The 26453-nt window shown below is 46.2% G+C and overlaps 1 protein-coding gene across 13 annotated transcripts in view; it reads right to left on the reverse strand.

Moving 5' to 3' along the window:
- The window catches only part of SNX14 (sorting nexin 14), a 2214134-nt gene that overhangs the window by 709352 nt on the left and 1478329 nt on the right, over positions 1–26453 (reverse strand). For 7 of the 13 annotated variants that reach the window (XM_069606348.1, XM_069606346.1, XM_069606344.1 and 4 more), the window contains one exon: positions 4909–5044. In XM_069606348.1, coding sequence (XP_069462449.1) covers positions 4909–5044 — 136 coding nt within the window. Of the gene's footprint in view, positions 1–4908; positions 5045–7042; positions 7208–26453 lie in introns of all 13 variants that reach the window. The other 6 variants (XM_069606351.1, XM_069606342.1, XM_069606341.1 and 3 more) reach the window with 1 other exon arrangement.

Consider the following 26453-nt stretch of genomic DNA (forward strand, 5'->3'; position numbering starts at 1 on the left):
GGCCCATAGGGTAGAGGGAGGAGAGGGGGTGGAAGTGCAAGATGTTCAGGTGTTGGCAGACAAGTGGAACCATAGAAATTGGGTGCTCGGAGCGGAATGCATAAAAGTGAAACGTGATAAGAGATGGGGAATGGCGAGGGGGAGTGCGGACACAGGGAGAGCTCTTTGGCAGATTGCTGAGGCAATGGTAATTAAAAGTGCCCATATGTGCGCAGCTATGGCAGGGCCTAGGGGAGTGAACATAATCATCTGGAACATCATAACTATGTTAAGAGACTGCAAGTACGTACCTACCTGGCTAGGAAGGGTATTCAAAAAGCATTGTTGCAAGAAACACACCTGACCACAGACAGGCAGGTCACGATGGCTAGATAGTGCGGAGGCAAGCTATACGGCTCACCTTTCTCGGCATACGCAAGAGCAGTCCTTGTCTGGATTGCTCTGACAGCCCCCTTCCAACTCCTGGAGTTTAAAAAAGACAACGAGGGGAGGATGGTGGTTGTGCACAGACTGTGGAAAAGCAGGGAAATTTGTGTTGTAAACACCTGCATGCTAAATCACGATGCCACAGTGTTCTTCAGGTGATACTCTAGGTTGACCACGTATAGAGAAGTGACATGGGTGAGGGGAGGAGATTTTAATTGCACCCTTAACCCTGTATTAGACAGATCAGACACCAAATACACGAAACCGGCACCACGCCCAAGACTCTCGGCAGCCTACTGGAGGATTTGAGACTGGAAGAAATATGGAAAGCAAGGTGTGGCTACTCACACTTCTCAGCCCCTCACATGGTACACATGCGGATAGATTACATGTTTACAGGGGAAGAAAGGCTGGGTGACTGTGTACATAGAATATGAGGCCAGAACACTATTGGGCCATGCCCCACTGATAGCAACATGGCCATGGCAGAGCATTGCCACAAGACCCCGGATACCTAGCTGGCGCCTGGGGGCAAAAGCCCCGCAAGATGAGTTGTTCAATGACTACCTAAGGGACCAGACAGAGGAATACTTAGACAGCGTAGCGAAGATGAGCAGGGTATGGGGCACATTTAAGATGGTCACGGGGGGGAAAAGCGATGGGGAAAATGGGAGGCGTGAGAGGAGATATACTAAAAACCCTGGAAGACATCAAGATAGCAAATGTGGAAAAAGCTGAGGGAGGACAGACTGCTGTGTTGGGGAGGGTGACGGGAATGGAAGCAAAAATGTGTGGGAGCATGGGAAAGACTGGGACGCATTGACTTTGCGAAATACACTCAAAAATTGCATGCATAGCGGGCCAAACCGGGGAGACTGCTGGCGTGGGTATGCAGGCGGGAAGAACCAATAGACGGGATTAACGCCATCACCGATGTACACAGGGAGTTAGTCAGAACTCGGGAAGGGATAAACAAGGTGTTTTTTAGATTCTGCAAAACTCTATACACTGACGAGACAACAGAAAGGGGTGAGGACAGAAAGGAGGTCTTGGGGCAAAAAGACTAACCGAAACTGGGAAAAGACCAGGTGGGCGCACTAGATGCCCCACTGACACTAGAAGAAAGCACGGAAGTGATAAGAGAACTCCCAATCTCCAAGACCTCGGGACCGAATGGACTACCAGATGAGTTTTACAAAACATATGTGGGAATACTAGCGCCTAGATTGCTCCAGGTCTACACAGAAGCATACGAGCTGGGAGTACTAACCAGCAGCCTGAGGGAAGCCACTATCAGACCAATCCTCAAACCTGGTAAACAAATGCAGTGCTGTGCATCATACAGGCACCTCTCTATAGCGAACCAAGACTGCAAAATCCTGATGATGGTGTTGGCAAACAGACTGAGGAGAGTAATAGGGAACCTAGTACATACAGACCAAACTGGGTATGTCCCAGGGCGGAAAACCACATGGAATTTGCGGAAACAACACCACGTCATAGAGAGCACTAATCATCTGACGGACGAAAGTGCAGTGGCCTAATTAGATGCAGTCAAGGCCTTTGACTCGGTCCGCTGGGACTGGATGTTTGCGATCCTGGCGCATTTCGGAATTGGCTAAGCTTTCTTGAGATGGTTGAAGCTGATCTACAAGGCGCCCAGGGTCCGTGTGAAGACAGGCAGACAGACCTTTGAGGTGTGGGAAGCGAAGAAGGGCACCAAGCAGGGTTGTCCACTATCAATGATGCTGTATATTGGAGCCACTGGCTGTGTTCCTCAGGAAGGAGTATGGGGAGATGGGGTGGTGCACCTAATCTCCTTGTACGCAGATTACATGCTGCTGTATCTAAACAGGCCAGATGACAACTGACTGCACTTGTTAGATTTAATTGACCAGTTCACTGAGCTGGCAGAGATGTTCCCGCTTGCAGGGCTTAGAGACCTTGACGAACAGCATCTGCCCCAACTTGGACTTCGGTGGGAGACAAATAACTTTCTCTATTTAGGCATTAACGTGTGGCACAACGCAGTGGCATCACACAAGAACAATACGCAAACTACCATGGACAACATGGCGGGATCCATAAAGTTCTGGAAGAGGCTGCCCCTGGGAGTAATGGGAAGAGCTGCCCTCTGGAATATTGTCGTACTCCCCTGCCTCATGTATTATTTTACCATTGTCCCTTATAACATACCTGCAATCTTCTTTCATGGCTGAACGTGTTGGTGAGAGACTTCTTGTGGGAGGGAGAAACAGAATTGCTTTGAACACCCTAACAGAGAGACTATGCTGCGGGCGGGATGAAAATACTCCAATTCGAGTGCTACTACATGGAGGGGCAGCTGCAACATGTGGTGCGCTGGCTGAGGGATGAAGCTTCACAGGACACTTTGCTATTACCACTGTTGCTGAAGCAATATTTTTTGAGGTACGTATTATGGGTTAAGGAGTTTGCTCTAGAGAGACCCTCCCTGCTGTTGCAACTGGGCAAAGACATATGGCGGAGAAGCTGGAAACTCCCAGGCGACTCAGATCCTTGCTCGGTGCATGTTCCCCTGGTGGGAGTCATAGGTGAAATGCAAGGGGCACTGGTGCAATATAGAAGACTCTGGGAGGACAAGGGGATAGCCACGATTGGGGACCGAGTAAGAGAAGATAAAATTATAAGATTATAAAAAGATAAAAGCTTTCCAGGCCCTGGTCAGCGAACATGGTATACACGAAGGGCAATTACTGCTATACTTAGGCATGATGAAGAGAATTGGGGCAAGATGGCTTGGCCCGCTGAGTGAAGTGGGGACCAACGAGAAATTGGAAACCATGTACGATGTGTCAGAAAGGTGGCATATGGTCTCTAGACTACATGATTTGTTCCTGGGCATGTTTGGTGTGTCAGAGCTGAAGGTGCACAGCAAGTGGGAGACGACTATAGGGAGAGCACTTACAGATGCGGAATGGGAAAAGGCACTGTTCTACACCAAGCGAGTATCAAGAAACGCCTGGATCAAACTCACCCAATTGTATGTGACTCACAGAGCATATTTGACTCCATACAGTGTGTCTCTCATGGCTAAACGGGGTGACCAGGCCAGTCCAAGATGCACAGGAGACAGCGGACCTGATACACATGTTTGGGCGTGCCCGTTAATACAGACCTTTGGGGGGGGGGGGGGTGTGGCAGCGAGGGTGGCACGGTGTGGCATCCAGATGCAGCCGTAGCCCCTAGAGTACTGTCTACTGAGATTGTTCCCTAGGGGCGGGAGACAAAAGGTTCACGTAACCAAAATTAAGGATCTGGTTTGTGTATAAGCAAAACGCAGAATTGCCATGGCCTGGAAATCGTCTGAAGGCCCTGAAATAGAAGCTTGGTGGGCAGATCTAAGGAGATGGTCACTGGCAGAGTCAGCTGCATGGTATAAAGCGCTTAAGTAAGGAATGCATGAAGGGAATGAGGGAATGGCGGCATGGAACGCACTGGTACAGAACATGTTCAACCCGGGAGAAGATGAGACTTCGAGGCTGTACATTCCCGGAGGGCGGTTGATGCAGGAGCTGGGAGGTAGTGACACGATTGGTAAACATGAAGTTTGGTGAACAGGAATTGTCGTGGGAGGTGTTTGACTTGCCGGAAAGCTGAGATTAAGGAGGAACAAATCCCCCCCCCCCTGGTGAAACGTCTGGATTGACATATGCCTCTATCACTGGAATGACAGGGTCAACTGTGTCTGTATTTGTTTGTTGAATAAAATAAAAACATGTTTTTTTAAAAAAAAAACAAGAGTACTGAGGGGACCAGCTTGATAGCTAATGGTTGACCATTAAGAGGTCTACCTTTAGCTACCTATCAATTAATGGCAGGCATGTTACCAGTGAGGCTCTTAAATCTAGTAGTACTTGTTATGGTGGCATTGGCGCAAATATTGCTAAGAGGAACATCCAGAGGACTTGGGTGGAGAGGGGTTAGGAGTGCAAAGGGATACATTCATATTCCCTCTGGCCTTCAAAGGAGGGTGTAAGCACCATTGCTGAAGATTCTGATGGAGTCCAAATCTGCCCTTAAGCTGATAATGAATGTACCAATCCTTCAATCTTCTATGGGAGATCTTCAGACCAATAAGACACCCTTGTATGGTGCAGTTGGCTAAAAGGTAACAACAAAAAACCTTAAAAACAAGACGTGTTTGGTGGTTATAGTGGCAAAAACTGATAACATCACAGCCAGATATGTGTTTCTGAGACCCATATCAGAGGCAGAGAGATTTCATTTTAATGAATATTAATAAAGGTTTCATGATGGAGAAACTGAAATGATAAAATCGGAAAATATGCGAGGATAGTTATTGCATGATTATATTAAACTAGTGATTTAATAAATTAACTTCCTATAGATAAAGGAAATTGCACAACTTCACTGCAGGTGTGACTATGATAGAATTTAAGGAAAGCAGACTGTAGTAAAACAATTGGCCTGCAAACTTACCATGTCATTTGCTGCTTCAGTCAAGCCAGGGCTCGGCAGTATCGCCCCCTCCATTGTTGTTGCACCTTTAAATACTCCTTTAATTTTGTTGCCTATTTTGCTGATTCCAAATGATTCGCCTCTTTTTTGAGTGCTCCTAGATATTATATGAAAGAAACAAAAATAGCAAATAACACGATTCTACAGGTTTAGAAATTAGCTATGGACACTTAGACCTAAGAAAAAAGTCCTTGTGGCCTATTGCCTCCATGTATTACATTACGTCATATTAGGGGCATTTTAAGTATATTGTTGGATGCCAAAAAAGGTATATTCATAAAGATATGGAAACTGAAAGAGACATTGCAAACTAAATGCTGATCTATTTTATTCTCAATGTATGTATGAAGATTAGAGTAATCTGGGTTTCCCAATTTATTTTCCAGAGGCAAATCTTTCAACCAAAGGCAAAATATCTGAATTCATTGCTTTTGTAATGTGAATGAGAGGCCTGGCGAACTCTCGTACTATATTCAAGTTCTAGCTAAAGCAGATCATATTTTTAACTGCAGATAGAAAGTGGTTGTGTTGCGAAGAATTAACATGAGTCTCCAAAGGAGGGTTATCTTTTTCCTGTTCCCTCCAATCCCTTACGTGCACATCCCTGTTAAAAAGGGTGACAATATCTCAAGCTGGGAGTGGTGACGATCAAAAAGGGATTGTTCTTGCTAAGTGGGCTTTAGAGTTTCCTAGACAGCTGCCTACGGAATCATTCTACTTGATCTTTGGCCCTGGCGTTTAAACAATTAATGGTACCAAGATCATTTTGGTTGCATTACATCGTACTCCCTGTGTAAGGGAAAAGCATATATTGTGAGTTGTGGGTAAAATATACATGTGCCCAATTGCTATAACTGCAGACCCTCCCGCCAATATGCAGATGAGAGACGCTTGCATTTCAGGCAATCTCTGAGGTGCTGCAAGCCTTGCTCAATGCAGGCTAACAAAAGGTGGATGAGGGACAAAGGACTAACATTTGCTGCTTGAAAAACAGCCATGAAATGTCTTCCTCTGATAATAGCATTGGACCTTCCATTCCCTAAAACTTAAAGCAATGAGGGTGGGATATCAGTGAGTCTTTAAGCAACAAATTAACATATCTAGGTAACACATTGTACCCTAGTTCGCCCATGCTTCCATAACATGAATGTATGCTTCTATATCTTATGCCCTTTTCACACAAGTCCACTGTTAGGTGGAAAACTGTACAGGTCACTTTTCATTTCAAGGCTTGGTGACTTAACAGCAGCACAGTTTTACCTGGAGCAACTCACAAAGTCCAGGAAGAGGACTAGAGTCTATATCATGAGACTCAATAGGTTTACATATCCTATTTGAGAATGGTGTAATGCCTTTCTGAAGCCTACCCTGCTAGAGCACAAGTACTACGACTGCTTTGTTTGGCATTAAATGGCTGTCAAAATCCTTTAAAATATATGAAGTACCCTGCACCCTCCAACCTTGACGAGCAATTCTAACTCTAGAGATCACACAGCAAGGGGGAGCATGTTTGATTCAGTGAAAGACACAAATTGTAGAATCGTTCTCAATTGGAAAGAAGTAGCTATTTACTTCAGGAAACACATGCTTTGATAATTATGGTGATCTATAACCACTTCCAAGTTCAGTTTTCTCCAATGGTTTGAGCTTCCGTATAAATCTTTCTGTGGTAAGGCAGATGTTTTAAAAGGCACATTTTAGTAAAATAATTTGAATAACAGTATCTTTTTCAACATTGAGTTCCCATTGTCTCTTTACTGTTTGGAAGTGGGGTAGGGGAATAGGGCAAATCTATAGTTTGCCTTTAATATAGCATTGAAGAAGTATACAAATAACTTAACAATAAACTGTAAATGTGATATAGGAAGAAAAGTCAGAATGAATCAGTGCACATTTCTATTACTGAACTGAAATACAATTCCAAACCTTTACAGCATGCAACAATTTAAATGGATAACACTGATGCGGTAACATATACAAACTGGGTAATGTATTTTTGAGAGCCATATTAAATAAAATGATTATTTCATATGCTTAAATGTAAAAATCCATGCATTCCTTAGTGGCACATATCTCGAAAGAGGCCCTGACTTACTTCACAGCTCCAGGGAGAGACGGCATAGTGCCAGATGGGGGTGTTGGGGCTGACTGGGTATGAGGGGAAACAGATGAAGGTGATGATCCCTGGCGTGACAACGCAGCTTGCTCTAGAGTGGTAGCTTCGATGCAGTGCATACAATCTTGATCAGAGCAAGAGCAACTTATAAATACGGAAATAAAAACAAATCCAAGAGGCAGCAATTGTAAGTGAAAAAAGACAGACAGACATTAGGCATGAGTTAGGCATTCGTCTTCAGTGTTCAGCCATTAGTGCATGGAATAGGTACAATGGGCTCTGTGCCACTACTACAGGTCATGCTGCCTCTACTGCCTTTACAGCCCATCAATGTGGAAAGAGAAATACATTACTTGTTTTGTTCAAGCAAACAATTTCCTCAAAAACAAACTAAAAATATTTACACCAACAGCATTTATATTAAGTCGATGAGTACTGTGCATTTCCTTTTAGAAGACAGATTAGAGTTGCAGGACATAAGGTGAACTTTATTCAACAAACATTTTTGATTCGTTTTGCAACAAAAAACTATCCTATATTATAGAGAAAACTTTGAGGGCACCTACATGAAATTGATTTTAAATAAAATATCAGAATTTGTATTTTTGAAAATCAATGTTTTCTTTAATTATTTAAAAAGTATCGACCAGGCCTGCAGCCTGAATTAACCAGTCACTGCAATGCAGCTAGATAACCAGATTGCTTCATAATTAAAATAAAATAATTCCACATCAGAGAACCACTACTGGTTACATCCAGTCCAACCTTTCCCCTGCCGCTTCTTGACACACAGAACAACGAACATCTTCATCTCGGGAAATATAGGGCTATGTTCAAGAAAGCTTCAAGAATAAATAATAAACACCAAACCACTATGTATTGTTTGAAATGTAAAATGAGGCAGTCCCATCATCCTCTGCGTGTGTGCCTGCAGTGCCCTTAGTCCAATGGGAATTATGGCTCTATTCATTTCAATATTTTTAAAGAGCAAATATCACCACCCACCTCCTTGAATGTTACCCCTTTAAATCTTATTGCCCTTATTGTTTAGTAATAATTTGTACAATCCAGTCATTCCATGCGTTTCAATTCCCATAAAACAAGTTATCTGCGTATTTAAACAATCAGAGCCATAAAACACATTTTATTTCAAGACAAACTAGTCATTGTGTACCCTCTGCATAACACAATAATACCAAACACTGTCATAAATTGGACATTCTTCAAACGTCTCTTGTGTACATATTAATTTGAAAACTAGCAACTGCCCTTATTACCCAGATCAAGGTACTTTCTATCAACACCAAGCACTACCCAACATGTTTTAGTACATACGACAACTCACTGGAACAACTTCTTGCGAAAATCAAATTGAATCAGAATATTGACTTTTCCAAATGTGGAGGTTTTCTCTGGATCACCCAATATTGTCACCTTATCTGTTCAATCACATTTGAACAGCACATCCAATAGTAAAATGGCTATAAATAATTTGCCAATTCACATTTAATTCAATCCATGCCTGGCAACTGTCGATTACCTGAATTCATATAGACAAGGTCTGTTCTTTTTAATAGTACTTTGGATATTGTGCAGTATGTGTGTCAAGAAAATCACAACAAGTATGCCTTTATGGGGTTCAACACTGATCTTAGAAGAAGCAGACACATTTTACCCAGTTATTTAAAAGGCACTATTGTACTTTACTTGTTTTTCCTTGCCTCACCTTTAATTAAAGCTTTTTGGTGTGGTTTATTTTTCCATGTCTTGGTTATTTTCACTTTATTCAATTCGATCCATCTGAGCATATATTGCAACCCACATTTGAATGTCCATTCATCCTTTAATAATATTGTTTAGTTCTGAGTCTTGTACAATACAGCCTTACCTGTATTAATCCCATTTCCTTTTAAGGATGTCTGTAGATGCACTATTCTACAAAGGATGTTTTCTCATATACCCCTCACTAAAATGTATTAATAATTGCTTCTTCTGTTATTACGAGCCTATTTGGCCTCTATTAGGAAGTTTTTGTTTTTGTAAAATTGTAATGAGAACGTGGAATGAAGGTGCCATAAAGAATGATCTCCATCTTCACGGCTTTGAAGCACATTGAATTATCACTCATCCTGTCCTGACTCTGGTACATGCAGTTAAGGGTGTCATGGTGGGCAGCTGAGAGGCACAAAGTCTAAAGCAATCCGTGTTTCAACCACATGGGTTTGGAAAGTAAAAGTATGTTGCATAGTAAAGTCAGCTCATAGTTTAAGTAGGGCACTGAAGAGCCCGGAAGACAATATGGATCTCGGGGGAAATGTATAGTTTTGTTTGCACAGGTTGGAGAGAAAGGAGCCCAACCTGACTAGGAACTCTGACAGGAATAAGGTGATCCATTTTAAATTAGGACCAGAGATGGCAAAGGAGGCTGAAAGACGGCTAAGGAGAGTAGCGATTCAAAGTGTCCCTTAACATCCTCGATGATGGCCATCCTTGCCTCCTGGTTCTCCCAAACCTCTCAGCAGCATTCGACACAGTAAACCACCAGACACTCACTGACATTATACATTGCCTCATGGGGATCAGCAAGCTCATCCTCAGCTGAATCAAATCCTACCTTGCTAACCACCAACAAGTCATTCAAATGGATTCCTCCAGATTCAACACTACCCATGACCTGTGGAGTGCCGCCAGGATCTATCCTGTTCAACCTTTACATGGAGCCATTCAAAACCCTCCTAGTTACACACAACATCCACCAATATGCAGATGACCAGCGACTTTGCCTCAAGGTAGCCTCCATCGAAGATATCCACAGGCTTTAGGCCAGCCCAATATTGACCCAGTCCTAGATGTCCAGTGCTCACTGAAGCTCATCCCCTCCAAGACCGAATTCTGCCTACTGACCAACAATACGAGAACTCTGACATCCAGAGCTGTATCTCCACTATGAACCTTGTGGGATTCACACACCAGCCCACAACCTGTGTCAAGTCCCTTAGGTTCGACATTGACAGAAACTCTCCTTTAAGGAAAACTTAGAAAGGAAGCCAAGCAGCTTGGTACCAATGTTTCCTCCTGTGGAAAATCAAATCCCCTATCCCAGAAAATAACTTCAGATCTGCTGTCCATGCCTGGGCCCTCTCCCACCTGGATGGTGGCAATACCTTTCTGGAAGGGCCCTCCAGCGATTAGCCTGGCGCCCAAGAGATGTGTCCTACATGCTGCAATAAGACTCAAAGGACTGCGCAAATTCAACCACATCGCTCAACCCTTGTTAAATTGCACTGGCTCCCACTGCACGCATGTATCATCTTCTGATCCTACTGCATAATCTACAAGGCTACCACCCTGAAGTCCCCAAGCTATCTCACTGATAAACACTCAGAATCTCCAGAGGTCTACGATACGCCAAAATTAAGGACCTGAGCAGACTTAAAGTTCGAAGTGCAGGAAGAAAAGAACCTGAATGCAGGCCTTCTCAGTCTATGCTCCCAGACTCTGGGACTGCCATCCCATCAACGCCAGACCCGCCCCTCACTTCTACATTTCAAGAAGAAGCCCAAAACCCTTGTCTTTAAGGAGGCAATCCTCCCAAACACCTAGGTCCACACACTCTCAGCTATCCACCTAACCGGAGACAGGGTGATCTACACCCTCTGTATGTTCCCCTGGTTGCTTGTAGATCCTTTGCTGCCAAATTGCCTGTCCTCTAGCCAAATTGCCTGTCGTCTCCCTAACCCGTTGTTAGCTCCCCACCCCTTTTATCTCTGCGTCCCATGCCGTATACTTCCCCCATGACTTAACTCAATAACACCCTAATAAAAGAAACAGTGCCAAACTCAGTTGACGGGTGAAAACGAATAATAATGGAAGGAATGAGGACATCAAGTAACTTTAGGCATTCACCTCTTAAGTAGAGTAATGCAGATTCTGTGCCTATGGCTGGTCTGAAGCATGACTGGTGATCATGAAGTAGATCGTAAGACTCGAAGTAATTAAGAAGCTGCTAAATCAGCACCTTTTAAAAAATTCAGCAAATAAAAGGGTTGTTGGCAATGGGGTTGAAATTGGCTGGAACATTAGGATGATCATTGTTTTTCATTAGGCGAGGTGGTCTCTTTTGGTCTCTTTAGTGAATAGAGCAATACACATGTTCCCGTGAAGTTGTTAACTAAGGAAGCTAACTTGGGAGCTAGAGTGAGGAGATTATTTTGGATCATTTTAGCAGAACATGGATCCACCTGCACAGAGGACACGCCCAGTTTCTTGCCCATCACCACAAGATCAAAATGAGAGCTAGAAGTAAAAGCAGGGGAGGCAGCCATTCTTATAACTGGAAACAGAAGAACACAAGGTCGGACAGGCCAGACATGAATGTGTTGATTGGAATGCAATTGTTTCCACAGAAAATGGAGGGAATCTGCCGGAGCTTGAAAGGGAACCGGAGACACTGAACACTCCAATGGGTGTCTAGACTATACCAGTCATTGAAAAGAGATGTATTTGTCCATAGACTGGCAGCATGGAATCTTTGTTGTGTCCTAGAGGACATTTTGTCAATCAGATCTTTGGATTTCCACGAGCGAAGTTTATGAGCCTGGTTTCTTTTATTCTTTTAAGTTGTGCTAAATCAGATGTAAACCAGAAATTACTTTAGAGGGCAGCTTGAGTTTTTTGTGAATGACTTGCACTGAAACATCCAGAGTTATTTTAAGTTATTTCTATATGTTGGAAATAAAGATGTAAAGGAGGAAGTACGCACCACATGATTTATAAATGGTTCCATGAAGAGGGCAATATCTACTTGTTTCATAGGTCTTAATGATAAAAGCACAAGTGTAACAGAGAAGAGGAGTGACATTTCACAGGTCTTGAAAGTGGTGTTTGTAGCACATGGTAGCCTGAACAAGGTACTGTACAAGATAAGACAGGGGGACATGATCTATCCAGAGAGGGTATAACCTGAAGGCCAGAACTTCATGGCAGGAGAGGCACATGCATAACAAAAAGCTAGAGTTTGTCAGAAGGACAACATAAACAAATATTAAAGTCAACCCCACAACGAGAACAACGTCAGTCCTAGTTTGAAAGTTTGCTATGATGTCAGCCCATTCTCCAAGAAAGAATGTGGGCTCAGCTAGTGGTTGATAAGTGGCGACGAAAGTAGGGCAAGTGTTGGCTTTAACCAGACATGTGCAAACTAGGCACTGAAATGAAGAATGGCTGTAGTTGGAAACAACATGATGGGGATGGAGCAAGGAAATATAAGGGCAACCCCAGCTCCAGGATGCTTGGATTTTATACCAGATTGGAAAAGTGTATTGACCTAAGTGGTATAACAATCCGACAGCCATGTTTCAGATAGCACCAAGAATTTAACTGCACAGTCTTCCAGCAAGTCCTAGATAGTGACTGCATGCTTATACACCTATTGTTAATGCTTAATATTGCCTAGGTTTAGGTGGTCTAGCAGGTCTACTTCAGAACCTTTTAAAATAAAGTAGAAAAGATGGTTCTAAATAATAAAAATCAAAAATATTGTCACAAAATCTGTAAAGATTAAATCTGTATGGGGGGGCGCTGTTGCGTGGCACGTTGATGGCTGCCTGATTGCCGAGCTCTGGACTGGGAGAACGCTAAGTTTCTAAAACAACCTGATTTACACGGCAGATCCTTCTCTTATCATTGTGGCCTCTGTGGGAATACCTTTGCCACACTCCCACCGACTTGCAGAAAGGAAAACCCCCTGTGAGCGGAGATACGGCTACAGTGGGAACCAGCGCTCTGTGCTCCTAGCTCGCCCGTGCAGCGGCTCCTACTCCTTCAACCCCTTCATCTACTGTGCACCGCGGCGCTCCCGGGCCCTCGTGGGGAGGGGTGTCTCGGCCCGAGGAAGTGCCAGGCGGTCATCTTCGGACTGGGGGCTCCCCGCTCCCCCCTGTGCTGTGCCAGATTGGGGGCTCTGGGGACTGCGGAGCGGGTTGTCCCGGGGCTGCTGCCCCCCACCGGCCCAAGAAAGTGTTCCTCACACCGCAGATCCCCCCACATCGTGGGCGGAGGCGTCGCAGTGAAACTGAAGCTCTTCCGTTGGCCCCGCACTGGTGTGCTGGGCGCCTGGCCTCCCTGCTGCACGCCTCAGCGGACCCACGCCTCAAAAGCACAGGATACGGTAAGAGCCCCGGGGGGAGGTGTGGGGCCCCTGCGGGTCGCACCTGCACTGCAGTGGCCCTTGTCTTCACCCCCGCAGGCTCAATGGGAGGCTAGTGGTGATCTGCCGCTCTGATTCGGGGCGCCGGGGGATGCTCTCGGTCTGGACACTTGGCGGGGGGCAATTCCGGCGCCCATAGTCTGGATCTCGCTTGAACTGTGGTGAGCCCCCCCCCCATCTATTCACACGGACATTGTGGCTGGCCTCCCCGGGTAGTACTACGCAAGGCCCCCCCCCACCACACGCAACCCACCCCTGCACTAGTAATCAGGGCACAACGATTGCAGAATGGGCCCAGCCCGTGGTACTGGCCTGTCCACAACCCCGGAACCCGGACGGCATGCGGCTGGCCCCCCAGACGCCACCCCAGATAGACAATTGGGGACTGTACCCCCTATGATTGAACCCCCCCCCACTGCTACTGGCTCAACAAGGAATCCATGAAACTGGTACACCAGAATCAGAGGCGCATTCATAGGCGGACAAGACACGGATAGGTACTCTGCTGGGACAACTTGATGAGCATTAAACAGCGCTGAGATACATTCTTCTTCCCACGGGGCCCCAACCATTGACATGGTCCTGAACTGACCACCAGCACCCACCCTGCACGCGGCTGCCCCCCCCAAACCGCCACGCTGGCAAACCCTTTCCACGCTGCACATCCTCTAAGCGGTCCCCGCCACCACTTTCACAGACGTAGATCAACTGAATTGTGACGCCGTTATCTTGAGCGAACCCGTAGAGGGTCAGAGCTAGGAAATAACTGCTGCTGCACACACTTACAAGTCCCTAAGGGGGTCGAGGTTGTGGCCCGTCCAGCAGGGTCTGACATGGCTCAGCTTAAAGACAGATCCGTATAATTAGTTTTTCAGATAACCCCACTGCAACCACTGTCATAATCAGAACTCCAATACCTCTAACCACCCAGGCTTATCCATACTCCTGGAACCCCTCCTGGACTGACACCATGACCAAAGGAGCTGGAGCAGGGAAAAAGCAGAGTTCACTCAATATGTTTGCAAAAACACCGGCCAAACCGGCGGTCGAGACTCTGGAAGAGACACCCATCACCTCGGCCTGTTTGGCACCGGATGCCTTGGAGAAGATGCTGGAGTATATTCGTGAGGGTTTCACCACATTACATACCAAACTTGATGACATGAATGGCACAATCTCCTCCATAAAAACCCATATTGAAAAGACTGATGGCGTGTGGCCGAGATCGAAACAAAGGTGGGGGCTGCTGAGGATGACTTGGGCTCCCTGCGGGCTGCGGTCTCCACACTCTCCAGTCGAGTGCTGGCAGTTGAAAGAAAAAATGATGACCTTGAATCTCGCTCGAGACGAAATAACTTGCGTATTGTTGGAATACCGGATAATATCAATGAGCCCAAGGAGGACTTTGTGGAACGCATTCTTCTAACCTTCCTGGATAACCTGAAACTTTCCCCGCAATTCGCAGTTCAAAGAGCCCACCGCGCCCTAACCGCAAAGCCCAGGCCGGGCGCTCCTCCGCGTCCCATCATAGCCAGAATCTTAAATTTTCGGGACCGCGATGCCCTCCTAAGAGCAGCTAGGGCTAAGGGGGAGCTGCTGCTTGGGGTGGCTAGGATTCATCTTTACCCAGATTTTTCCGTTGCTGTGCAGCAGGAGCGCAAAATCTTCATGGCTGTGAAAAAGAGACTCAGACTTGGAGGTTAATTACTCAATGCTATTCCCTGCAAAGCTAAGAATTGAACATTCGAATCAAACATTCTTTTTCACGATACCGGAAGAAGCTTCGAAATTTATTGATTAACATTTCTCTGGCTGATTTCCCACCATTCTGGGGTCACTGTATTTTGCTCTATTGTCTCCAATTAAGCCTTTACTAGTAACTGGCTTCTACATAGTCTTGTACATGGATGCGGCTATGTTACGCAAGGATACATTTGCAATCGGTTTAGTTTCTTATTTGTTTTACTGATCCTTTATTACGTGGTGCTCATTGGTCACGCAGGTTCACTGTGTTTTAGGAATACCAAAATCCTTATACACTGCCAGTCCGTAGTAGTACCATCAGGCCAGCTCTCAGACCCCCAGGCGTAGATGCCATTGACCTGGTTGTTGTTGAGGTTTTGTTGCGTTTTCATTCCTCTGGTTGGGGGAGGGATGTGGGTGGGAGGAGGGGGGAAAGGGAGTTATGTTAAAGACTTGACAACCACAAGAGATGCCACGCATGCTGCGATACTGGGGTGCGATTATATTGGCAAAGTGATGAATCCACCCAGGTCGGATCGGCCTTGGCCGCTACCCCGCCGTAAATCACATTACAACCAACATCACCACACAAATGTCGGATAATAACTGAACGTTCATGAGCTGGAATGTAAGAGGTCTGGGTAACCATAAAAAGAAGCGACAGATACAGCTATATGCTGAATGCCACGGCGTAAAAATCCTATGCTTACAAGAGACCCATGCCTGCTCTGAACAAATTGAGAAATTTGCTAAACAATGGGGACCCCAGAGATATTACACCAATTATTCCACCAAGAGCCGTGGTGTGCTGACTCTGATACACAGAAGCCTGAAGTTTAAGTGCGCTCACTCACGGGTAGACCAACAGGGAAGATATGTACTAACCCTTGGCACATTACAAAATCAAGAGGTGGCTAGACTAAACATCTATGGCCGAAACATCGATGGACCTGACTTTTACCTACACCTGGCCTCTGTATTAGAAGGGTTTCCCCTGATCCTTATCATTTGGGGGGTGATTTTAACACTATACTAGAGGTCAACCTTGATAGATCGGGCTCCAGACCCCGCCAGCTCTCCAAAGCAGCCCGCTCCATCTTGACAACGCTCCCTCGCTTATCGATTGTGAATGCATGGCGACTCATGTACCCCGACTCACGTACATACTCCTCCTACTCCTCTGTACACGACTCCCATTCCAGGATAGACAGGTGGCTTATTTCGGACATACTGATTAGAGCCCTATCACAATTATCAATTCTCCTTCGCACTCTATCTGACCACTCGCCAGTGGTCATCTCCTTAAATTGGGGCCCAGACTGTGACAGAGCCAGGTGGTGGAAAATGAGTTCTCATTCCCTACTTGATCCAGTTTTTAGCTCTGAACTGGAATCCTCCATTGAGGAATTCTTTGAAATCAATACTAACTCCGTGTCATCACAAGCCACCCTCTGGGAATCCTTCAAGGCATATGTTAGAGGCATAGCCATCTCCGAGGGTAGTGGAATCCTGAAAGAGATCCACGCAGATTTCGCAAGCACCGAGTCAGCCCTAGCCGCACTTGAGGCTCAACATGCACTCAATAAATCCCCTGAAATACTAGCGCAGTTGGGCTCAGAGTTGGACAAATTCCAAAGCCTAGCCGGGCGAGAGATTACATTTTTAGACGGACCCCATCTGGTAAGGAGATACGGGGAGGGAGAACGACCAGGGCGTATGTTGACCAGACTGATACGCCGTGAATTTGGCGCCCCCAATATACCTGCGATAGAGAAACCCGACGGAACACTGGCTACTTCACCACAAGACATTCATTCGGAATTCCTCACGTTCTATAGTTCCCTGTACTCGAGAGCGGAGAGTGCCCGAATATCAGGGATTGACTCCTATTTAGATGCCCTCCCTCTCTCTGCCCTTTCCACCGACACCAGCACTTCCATCGAGAACCCGTTCACTACTGAAGAACTCTCAGAGGCCATAGACTCGCTGGCATCTGGCAAGGCCCCTGGTCCGGACGGCCTCCCCATCGAACTCTATAAACGATTTAAATCCCTTCTGGTCCCACACCTATTGGCTGTATGGGAGGAGGCTTGTGAAGTTGGCACGCTCCCCCCCTCGCTCCGGGAAGCAATGATAACTGTATTACTAAAGCCTGGTAAGCCCCCTACCCAGTGTGGCTTGTACCGACATTTGCCATTAATCAACTGTGATGTCAAAATCTATGCCAAACTATTGGCGAGGCATCTGGCCTCATTTATCCCCCACATCATTCAACCGGATGAGGCAGGGTTCGTCCTGGGCCGCTCCACTTCCCTCAATCTTAGGCGCCTATTTAATGTGATCAGTAGAATCTGCCCGAAAGTTCAGGCAGTGGCAGCCACTCTAGATATGCAAAAAGCCTTTGATTCTGTACCTATGGCGAGTCCTAGAGAAATGCAAATTCGGCCCCAACTTCCGATCCTGGGTTAAACTACTTTACACGAATCCATCAGCCAGAGTCCGCACAGAGGGCAGATGCTCCTCTCCCTTCCAGATAGCCAGAGGAACGCAACAGGGCTGCCCCTTCTCCCCACTGATATTCGCTATAGCCATGGAACCATTTACAGACATGATGCGTTAATCACATGCTCATAGGGGGTTGCGCACAGCGGGCCAGTCCGATATAGTCTCCCTATACGCCGACGACGACCTACTGTATATCCGCTCTCCAGATACCAACCTTGCCCCGATTCTGTAGGATGTGGTCCGGTGCGGACAAATTTCTGGACTGAAGGTGAACTGCTCAAAATCTGTCCTGTTCCCGCTCACCGAGCATACACAACCCCCTTCTGACCTAATGGGATTCACATGGTCCCAATCCAAGTTCACTTACCACGGGGTGGTGGTCTCCCAGCACGTAGAGATGCTACATGAGGACAACTACCTAAACTATCTCACAAACCTAGCAACTAAAACTGCAAGCTGGGCCAGGCTCCCTATCTCCTTTGTAGGCCGAATAGGCATACTTAAGATGGTGGTTTTACCCCAGCTCCTATATCGCTTCATTAATCTTCCCATTTGGCCGGGTGACGACTTCTTCCGGACGCTACGCCGCACAATCAATACCTTTCTGTGGCACTCCGGGGCAGTCCGACTCAAACTAACAACATTAACCACCCCCATGGAATGTGGAGGCTTCGGTGGTTGGTGGCACAATCCCAATTCACGTCCCACAGGTTTAACACGTCGAACCCCCCCCACGTTCGGCTGGAGAAACTGGCGGTCAGTGACCACGAAATCTGCTCCCTCATTCTCAAACCCGCCCCGGTTGACCCTGAGTCAGCAGACCCAGTAGCTAGCACATCCCTGGCCCTCACTAAACTCTGGAGGCTGTTCGACACACCCCACCTCTTTCACGGAGACCTATCGCTCTGGAATTTTTTACCAGAGGTTCCACGCGTCTCACAGTCCATCGTGACCCGATGGGCCGACGCAGGCTTCTTGGCACTCCGTGATGTTTATATACAGGGCAACTTGCTTGAATGGGCAGATCTTCCGCCCTCCCTTAAACGGAAACCGTCGGCTTGGCTGCAGTACTCCTCCCTCTGGAAAAATCTCAAAACTAAATATCGAATTTCCCTGCGGTGCCACCTAACGAACCCATAATAGCTGAGCTATTTTCCTTCGACTCCTCGAAAGGGAAGGTTTCTAGGCTCTATACTCTACTGCAGACCAGGGCCGTTCCCTCATTTACTAAGGTGAAACACAGGTGGGAGGAGGATCTCGGGGTGGAAATGTCAGACACACACTGGGCCCGGATGTGTGCACGAACCCATAATGTTTCCTTCAATTCCCGGTTTAAATTAATACAATTTAAGGTGTTGCAAAGATATCATACTCCGAGCAGGTTACACCATATGTTTAGTGACCTTCCCTCCAACTGCCCCAGATGCGGCTCCGAGCAGGCGTCATATATTCATATGATCTGGTCTTGTTCTCACCTATCACAATTCTGGACAGAAATATGTTCCACATTATCTATTATACTGGAACATACAATAGACCCGTCTCCTCTACGATGTCTGTTCCATGACTTTGCCCAGTTGGGGCAAGACTCTAGGAAGCTTGCTGGGCTTTGCATGCTGCTAGCTGTTCGCTGTATTCTGAGGCTGTGGCTACAACCTGAAGCACCCACGCACACACAGTGGCTTGGAGCGGTCACTTGGGCGTCAGTACCCGAGGAGTCCTGGGGTGCATTGCAGCATCCGCACTCGAGGCCAAGGGATATATGGTGAAAATTTTGCAGTTACATGTCTTCTGTGAACTCAGACTCTGACACGGAATCCTCTATCCCCGTGCTCTCCTCTCCCAACACTACCCCGCACACAGTGACTCTTTAATCCTCCCCTGTGGTGTTGCCTGGTCCCTGACCAATTAAGTTGTATGAAACATTCATTACGCATTGTATTGTATTCATTATGTAGGATTCTATCTTGCTATCGTACTATGTGCATCTCTCGCTGTTGGTGTGTGTTGTCAAGTCAAATAAAGAAAGTTAAAAAAATAACGATTAAATCTGTATAAGGGGATTAAAGCTGGAGACTATTTTAGTTGAAAAATATAGTATATACCAGGAATATCTTCACCCCACCCTACAAAAATGTGGCTGATTAATTTCAAGTTTAGCCCATGGATGCAGGTGGCCATCGGTTTGAAAATGATCAGAAAGAGGCAGTAATCCTACACTGTTTAGAGAATGAAGGGTTGTTAATGTATAGACATCTTCCTGATCCCCTAGTGGAAGAGAAAGCAGAGTCTGGTCTGGCACCTCGAGTGGTTCATCAAGGTATGACAAAGCACTCAAGAAGTTTCAAGCTCATTTTGCCAATTAGACAATTGCCTGTAAAGTTATAAATATTGCTTCAGGAAATGGAATAAGTATGAGAACGTTGCTAACTATGCAGCCACTCTTAGGGATTGAATATCCACTTGGAAATTAATAGGTGTGCAAGGGGAATAATTAAGTGACCTATTAATGCTACACACATCGAATCTTGACATACAGGACACAAACTGTGGCAATCCCAGGATAGCAGTTTTTAGGAACCAAAGAAAATTGCCATGGGCATTGATCTGTCTAACAGACTAACACATTATTTATCATTTCTCAACTATGATATTTTATCTACAGTGCAGCTGTACTCTGAATTATTCGCCAACAGTCGGTGCAGTGCAGCACTGCATTGGCTCCGCTTTGCACCTCTACAGTCCCTGCATGGGACATGACATCAAAGCCAGCACGTGTAGAGACGCTGCACCCCATGACCACCATTTCTCCCTAGCACTTAGATGCTGAGGGATCGCACACAGATAAGGTGTACAAAGTATCTGCCAGAGGGACAAGTTGCGAGAGCGATTAGCAATCCATGGGAGGAACATCCTTAAAAGAAATAACAGAGAGGTAAGCAATTTGTTCTACTAATGGATTCCTTCCCCCCACATATTCCTCATCTATGATAGACTTCCAAAGCTGTATGTCGATCTGGAGGAAGGAAGAGAGCAAGAGGAAACTACCTAAACCAGAAACCTCTGGAGGACTGCTCTACCTCAGAACATCCTGCCCAGACAGGAATCCCAAGCATTAATGTTTGGCAAACGTATACAGCAAGGCACATGTTTCCGTTTGTCAAATGTCCAAGACAGGACCCAGATTATGCAAGGTAGAGGTGGCAGCCAGTCCTCTGGATGAATGAGCCCCGAGACCCTTAGGCTCTTCTTTCCCAGCCAGGTTGTAGCAAACTGAGATGCAGAAAATGATTCACTTTCACAGGGTCTGTCTAGTCACAGCCATGCCAGCACAGGAACCAGCATAACCCACAAAATGTTGGTCATCTTTCCTGACGTCCCTGGCACGAGAGGAGTAGGTGGGGGCTTGCACTGTGCCTAGCGGATGGAACCACTCCCCTGGCTTTGAAGGCTGAGGCAGAGGGAAACAAAACAGGAAGCTGGATCTTTGGCAAGAGATGGAGGTCAGAGACCCCTGTTGGAATAGAAGACAGCCTCACTCTCAAGGCCACCTCCCTACTCAACAAGTAGGGAGGTTTAACAGTCAACACCTGGAGCTCACTCACCCGTCTCACAAAAGTATGGCAGCCACAAAAATCACGTTAAAGATAAGCAATCTTAATGAACATAAATACAGGTGATCAAACAGAGAGCCTTGCTGGAGAGACCTTTTAAGTATTGAGACATCGGCCAGGCATCCCTTCACAGAGGCAGTTTGTAGGCCAACGCAGGCCAACACAAGGAGAAAATCCAAAACAGAGGAGCCAGGACAAGTAGAAAAGGAAACAGCAGCCTCTGGTTCATTCTCATAGTGGTACAATATCTATGACACCTTTCTTCCAAATGCTGACAAACATCCTCCAACAGAATAGGTTTCGGAGTCGATGGATGGTAGGATGTCTGGAGGGCTTGGACCAAAGGGAAAAGAGTAACCTTGATTCACGACCTGCAAGGCCCCTGGCGGACATGTGATGATGCCACGCCTCGCCGTACAGGGAATTCCCCCATCTGTCTTTCCCCACTGGGGTTTGCTGCTGGAAATCTCCTTCACAGAGGCTTTGTAGTGTTGACCTCTCAAAGCTCTACGGCCTTGCCCCAAGGGGTCGGCCGGTGTGGCTACTGCTTGCACAAGGGTACCTGTCCTCTACCACAATGGGTAGAGGAGGAAAAGGGTCGAAAATATCTCTCCCTATTGGCAGAAGGTGAGAGCCTTTAGACCACCAGACCTAGGGACTTTGCTGCAGCCTGAGAAGAATGGAACATCTGAATGGAGTTTTCAGCATAGGTTATGCCTGTCGAAAGATGTGTATAGTAACGTTGCCTGACTGTCTGAAGCAGATCCGGAGGTCCGCATCCAGGAGTGTCTCCTCATGACAGGCCCAGTGGTATTGGCACATGCCAAGCAGCTTGCTGTGTCAAATCCCAACTGCAATGCCTGGTGTGCAGCCTCCCTGACATGGATGCCGAAGCTCTCTCTCATGTTGCCAGCCAGCAGGTTTTCAGCAGCTCAGAGACCACTCTCCAATGCCAAAGGAAAATTTGGCCAAAGCAAATAAAGTGTTTACTCCATCAAGGCAAGGCAACCTTAGGTGAACACTGTGCATCCCAATTCATCCAGTATGAACACATCCTCCAAGGTGGTCAATTGGGTAGGAAACTACCTGTGGTGTCAAAACCTCTAAGAAGCCGCAGGAAAGGTGGATCCTCCTCTTCAAAGAGCAAGAATGGTTTGTATAGGAGCTGCTCAGCTAGCGGGACATCTTGCAGCGCTTCTTTATATACTTCCTGGATTGGGATTGGTCCTCTTCAGTCCTTTGGTCCAAGTCCAGTGATTTTGAAGGAGTTCTCTTTTTGTCCTTTTTGCCCTCATTGTGGCAAATGGTTAAGGATTTCGAGGCACGCTTACATAAGGCCTAAAGGTGCATGGATTTGGCATGACATGCAATTATGGGGATCTTGTTCCTTATCGAAGCAGTAATAACACATCCAGTGGAAGTCGGAGAAAATATGTCATCCACAATCCGTTCAGCGTTGAAGCCTGAGGCTTTTGTAGGATTTGGCATGACACAGAGAAAGCTAATGTTGTAGCATTTCCACAGTGCATGGAAAAAAAAGAACTGAGGTCATGGGGCACAGAGTCTCGATATATTCTGGCCCCGACTTCCCATCCGGCGTGACGAACAGAGATGTGGAGCATAAGTGTGCTGCACCCTCTGGGTGTGGAAATAATTCAGAGGACAGCTGTGCTTGGGAAAGAATGTCATAGATGAGGAATCCATGGGAGGAAGGAAGCCAGGAAGTGCCAAAACAGTTGATTCCCGTGACAAGGAACTGAGGGAATAAGTAAAAAAAACATGTATTGAAAGACACAGGAAATGTTGGCCACATTTTAAGGACACCAAAATCAAGAAAAGGAAACTGATCATTTCCAACAAAGAAGAAGTCCCAATGGTTATAAACAGGGATGGCAGGCCCCAAGTGACACCTGACAAAGTGAAGTATGTGCTTATGGCAAAGTGACATAAATGTAGACAAGGAATGTCTGGCTCTCAATTAGAATGTTTGAGATGCAGCACCAAATGACACTTTGACTGAGTGTGCAGAAAAGTTGACAAAGAGTGCGCATGGAAGAAGATCAAGTCAAAAGGGATAGAAGACCTGGATGAGTCAGACTTTGTTTTCACAATCTAAGAAAAAAAACAACTGGGTATGATTCAAATGGGCCAAAGTCAGGTTTTGGGGCAGGGAAAGCTGCATATTGTGGAGAAGGATTCTCCTGTTGTAGGTTAAGGTAATCAGGGCATTAAATATCCAGTTTCACCCGGGTGAGGAGAACCCTGCACCGGGAATATTGCAAGACCGCAAAAGAGAACTTGAGAGCAGTATTCACAGGCTTTCCTTGACAAAGTTGGGCTGCTCGAAAGGTTTAAGCACCTGATCATTCTTGAGAGTGGCACACAAATGTAAACAACAAATGTGCTGTTTATACCAGAAAGCCTCAAGGAGGCACTCCAGAAACAACTCTTAACAATTCCATGATTGTTATCTAATGCAGCCCATAAAGAGCTCAGATTGGCTGGCGCCCATAGCAAGAGTCCATCAACAAAACACTTTGGTCTATATGTGCGTGGACGTGAAGGACTTAAATGCATGCTTATCTAAAGACAGGCACCAGCTACCAATTATCACACCAATTGTAACAACCATGAAACTTGCCAAATATTCACACCTCTTGATTTGTCTTCATCATTCCACCAAATAGGACTCCAAGAAACATCTCACCATATTGCCTTCTTTGTGACACAGATGAGGATATTCAGGTAGTACTGCATGTTTGGGTTGGCATTGGTTAGGGACGTTTTTAACACAGCTCTGATGACGGGTATAGGAAGACTTTTCCTTAGATATCCCAGACGTTCACAATTAGTAGCATGGTTGAGCTGACAAACTACAATCAGTGCCAGATAGATACATAAGAAGATTCACAGCACATAACTAGAAGCATATATATACCATTTATTGGATCAAGTTTAAACTCACTGTCAAATAAGTAGAAAATCCACCCACACACCAAGAATATAAAATACACAGTAACACGTTAAAGATTGATTCCACCCCACTACATCAAAAACAATACAGAGACCTACCCTGACACGGATGTAGCAGCCCCATGGGATTCCTTGAAAGGAGTTGGGAAAATGATTAAATGTTATGGAAACGGGCCCCACAGGCAACTCACAGTACATACAATCATAATATTATCTAAAATGTAAATAAAATCACTGGTACTAACTAAAGTATGCTTTCTGTTCTGGAACATTCGGGGCCCAAAGCAGGACCAGGGAAAAATGTCATGTCCAGACATTTTGGTGGACCGAACGTGTCCAAATATATCTCCCATATGGAACAAACTCCAAAGGCCTAAACAGTTGTGGCGAACTAGTTGTTACAATGTTGCTGTATCCCACTGGTGCAGCAGCCAAATGGGGAGCAAGAAGGACCCCAAAAGAAGAGTTTCAGTCCAGGGATCAAGAACCAGCAGCCTACGGACCACTCTTTCCAATAGAGATCAACGCTAGAAAGGGGGTCTGAAAACCTCTCTGCTCCTGGGCCTAGAGGACCAACTACATGATCAGGGTCTAACGAGCTGTGGACACATACGAAAGGTAATGGCTGCTGCAAATTCATCCCAGGAACAAGGTCACACAGGTGGGGTTTGGGTGTCAGGTTACAAAATGGCTAGCAGTTGTTGGGGGCTCTGGCCAGTGTGATTAGTTTGGACGACCTAGTAAAGGCACAGAGGAGGTAAGCCCAATGAGGAAGACACAAGGGGCGATGATCCAACAAGAAAAAAGATTAGCAGCAGTGACGGGAGCACTGCAGGACCCAGCAAGGGTTACAGGTCCAGCCAAGGGAGAATGAACATCCTGCCAGCATGTCCAACATGGAAGACAATGGCTGGAGATGATCCAAAATATCCCACGATGGAGCTGTGGAAGAGCAACTACCAGCCACACATTTTTGCTGGTGAGAACCACAAGGGGACACTCCCAACCTTTAGTGACTTGGGCCAGAAGCATACCAGGTGTACAGGAAATGCAGGTTAGGCAGTCCAACAAGGACAGCCACTCCAACAAGAAAGGAATTATGGAATGATATGATAGGTCATTTATAACGCACTTGTGCACAAGTGTTTTTAGCGCGACAAGACAAGGAAGGGGAGAAAGAGGAGGACAAAACAATGATCTTACTAGGCCCCGTGTCATTCAGTGCAAGTAGCTTGTAAGTGCTTTGGTTGGTGGCTCATAAGTGCAGAGAGACAGGGGACTGCAGTGTTGCAGATACAGTCCCTTAAGTGATTGGGAGGCCCAGAATCAGTGCAAGGGCAATTGGCCATGCAGGAGCCCGGTCCCATAAGTTCAGTGGGTGGCCAGGTAACTTGAGTGCACAGGAGACAGGGACATCAGCAAGGGAGTGGGAGAGAGAAAGTGGAAGCGAAAAGAAAGGTCTCGAGTTGCTTCCGGAACCTTAGATGGTGCTGCTCAAGTTTGAGAGAGGGAGGGAGGCTGTTCCAGAGGGAGGCCCCAGCCAAACAGAGAGATCTACCCCCCACTCTCTGCCTGGAATGTATCAAGGGACAGTCCAGCAAGGGATTACAAAAACCCAGAAGAACAAAAATGCAAGAACAAATTACCAAGGAAACAACCAGCTTTGCCAGAAGCAGGACGGTCAGCAGTAGCCTAACTCAGCAGCATTCTTCAGGCGGGTAAAGGAATGAATCTGTGGAATGCTCATGGCCTCCCACTAATAAACACATTCACTCAGGCACTGGCATAAGCCCGACAGCTCCTCGCCCTGAAAGAGTGTAAGCTGCAATGACATGGAAATTCTACTGTGGGGTAGGCTGGGAGGGGAGATGAGGAATACATGGGAGGAACATCCAGTAAAAAGAATGGGTAACTAACTTGTTCTTCGAATGGATTGTGTCTTCCCACGTATTCCTCATTTTACGATAGACTCCCAAAGCATTGTTTGCATCTTTGGAGGAGGGAATCAGAATTTACAGTTTCCAATCAGAATTTAGGAGTTACTTATTGGCCTATGTGTACAGAATGTAACACTGCCTTTCCCAAAAGCACCTTCCCGTCCTGAGGAAGAGTCCAGACTATAATACTTGGTGAATGTGTGGACGGAGGACCATGTTGCAGCCGCACAAATATCTTTAATTGGGCTCCCCCCTGTAAGGCAGAGGAAGTAGCCATGCCCCTGGTCGAATGTGCTCTGAGACCGTCAGGAGGTTCTTTTCCTGCTAATCTGTAACATTCCGAGATTTGTAGGATAATCCACCTAGATAAAGTTTGTTTTGAGACCACCACACCCTACCCAACCCAACTT

Source organism: Ambystoma mexicanum, chromosome 4p (assembly GCF_040938575.1).
Source record: "Ambystoma mexicanum isolate Mex_15411 chromosome 4p, UKY_AmexF1_1, whole genome shotgun sequence".
Classification (NCBI taxonomy): Eukaryota; Metazoa; Chordata; class Amphibia; order Caudata; family Ambystomatidae; genus Ambystoma; species Ambystoma mexicanum.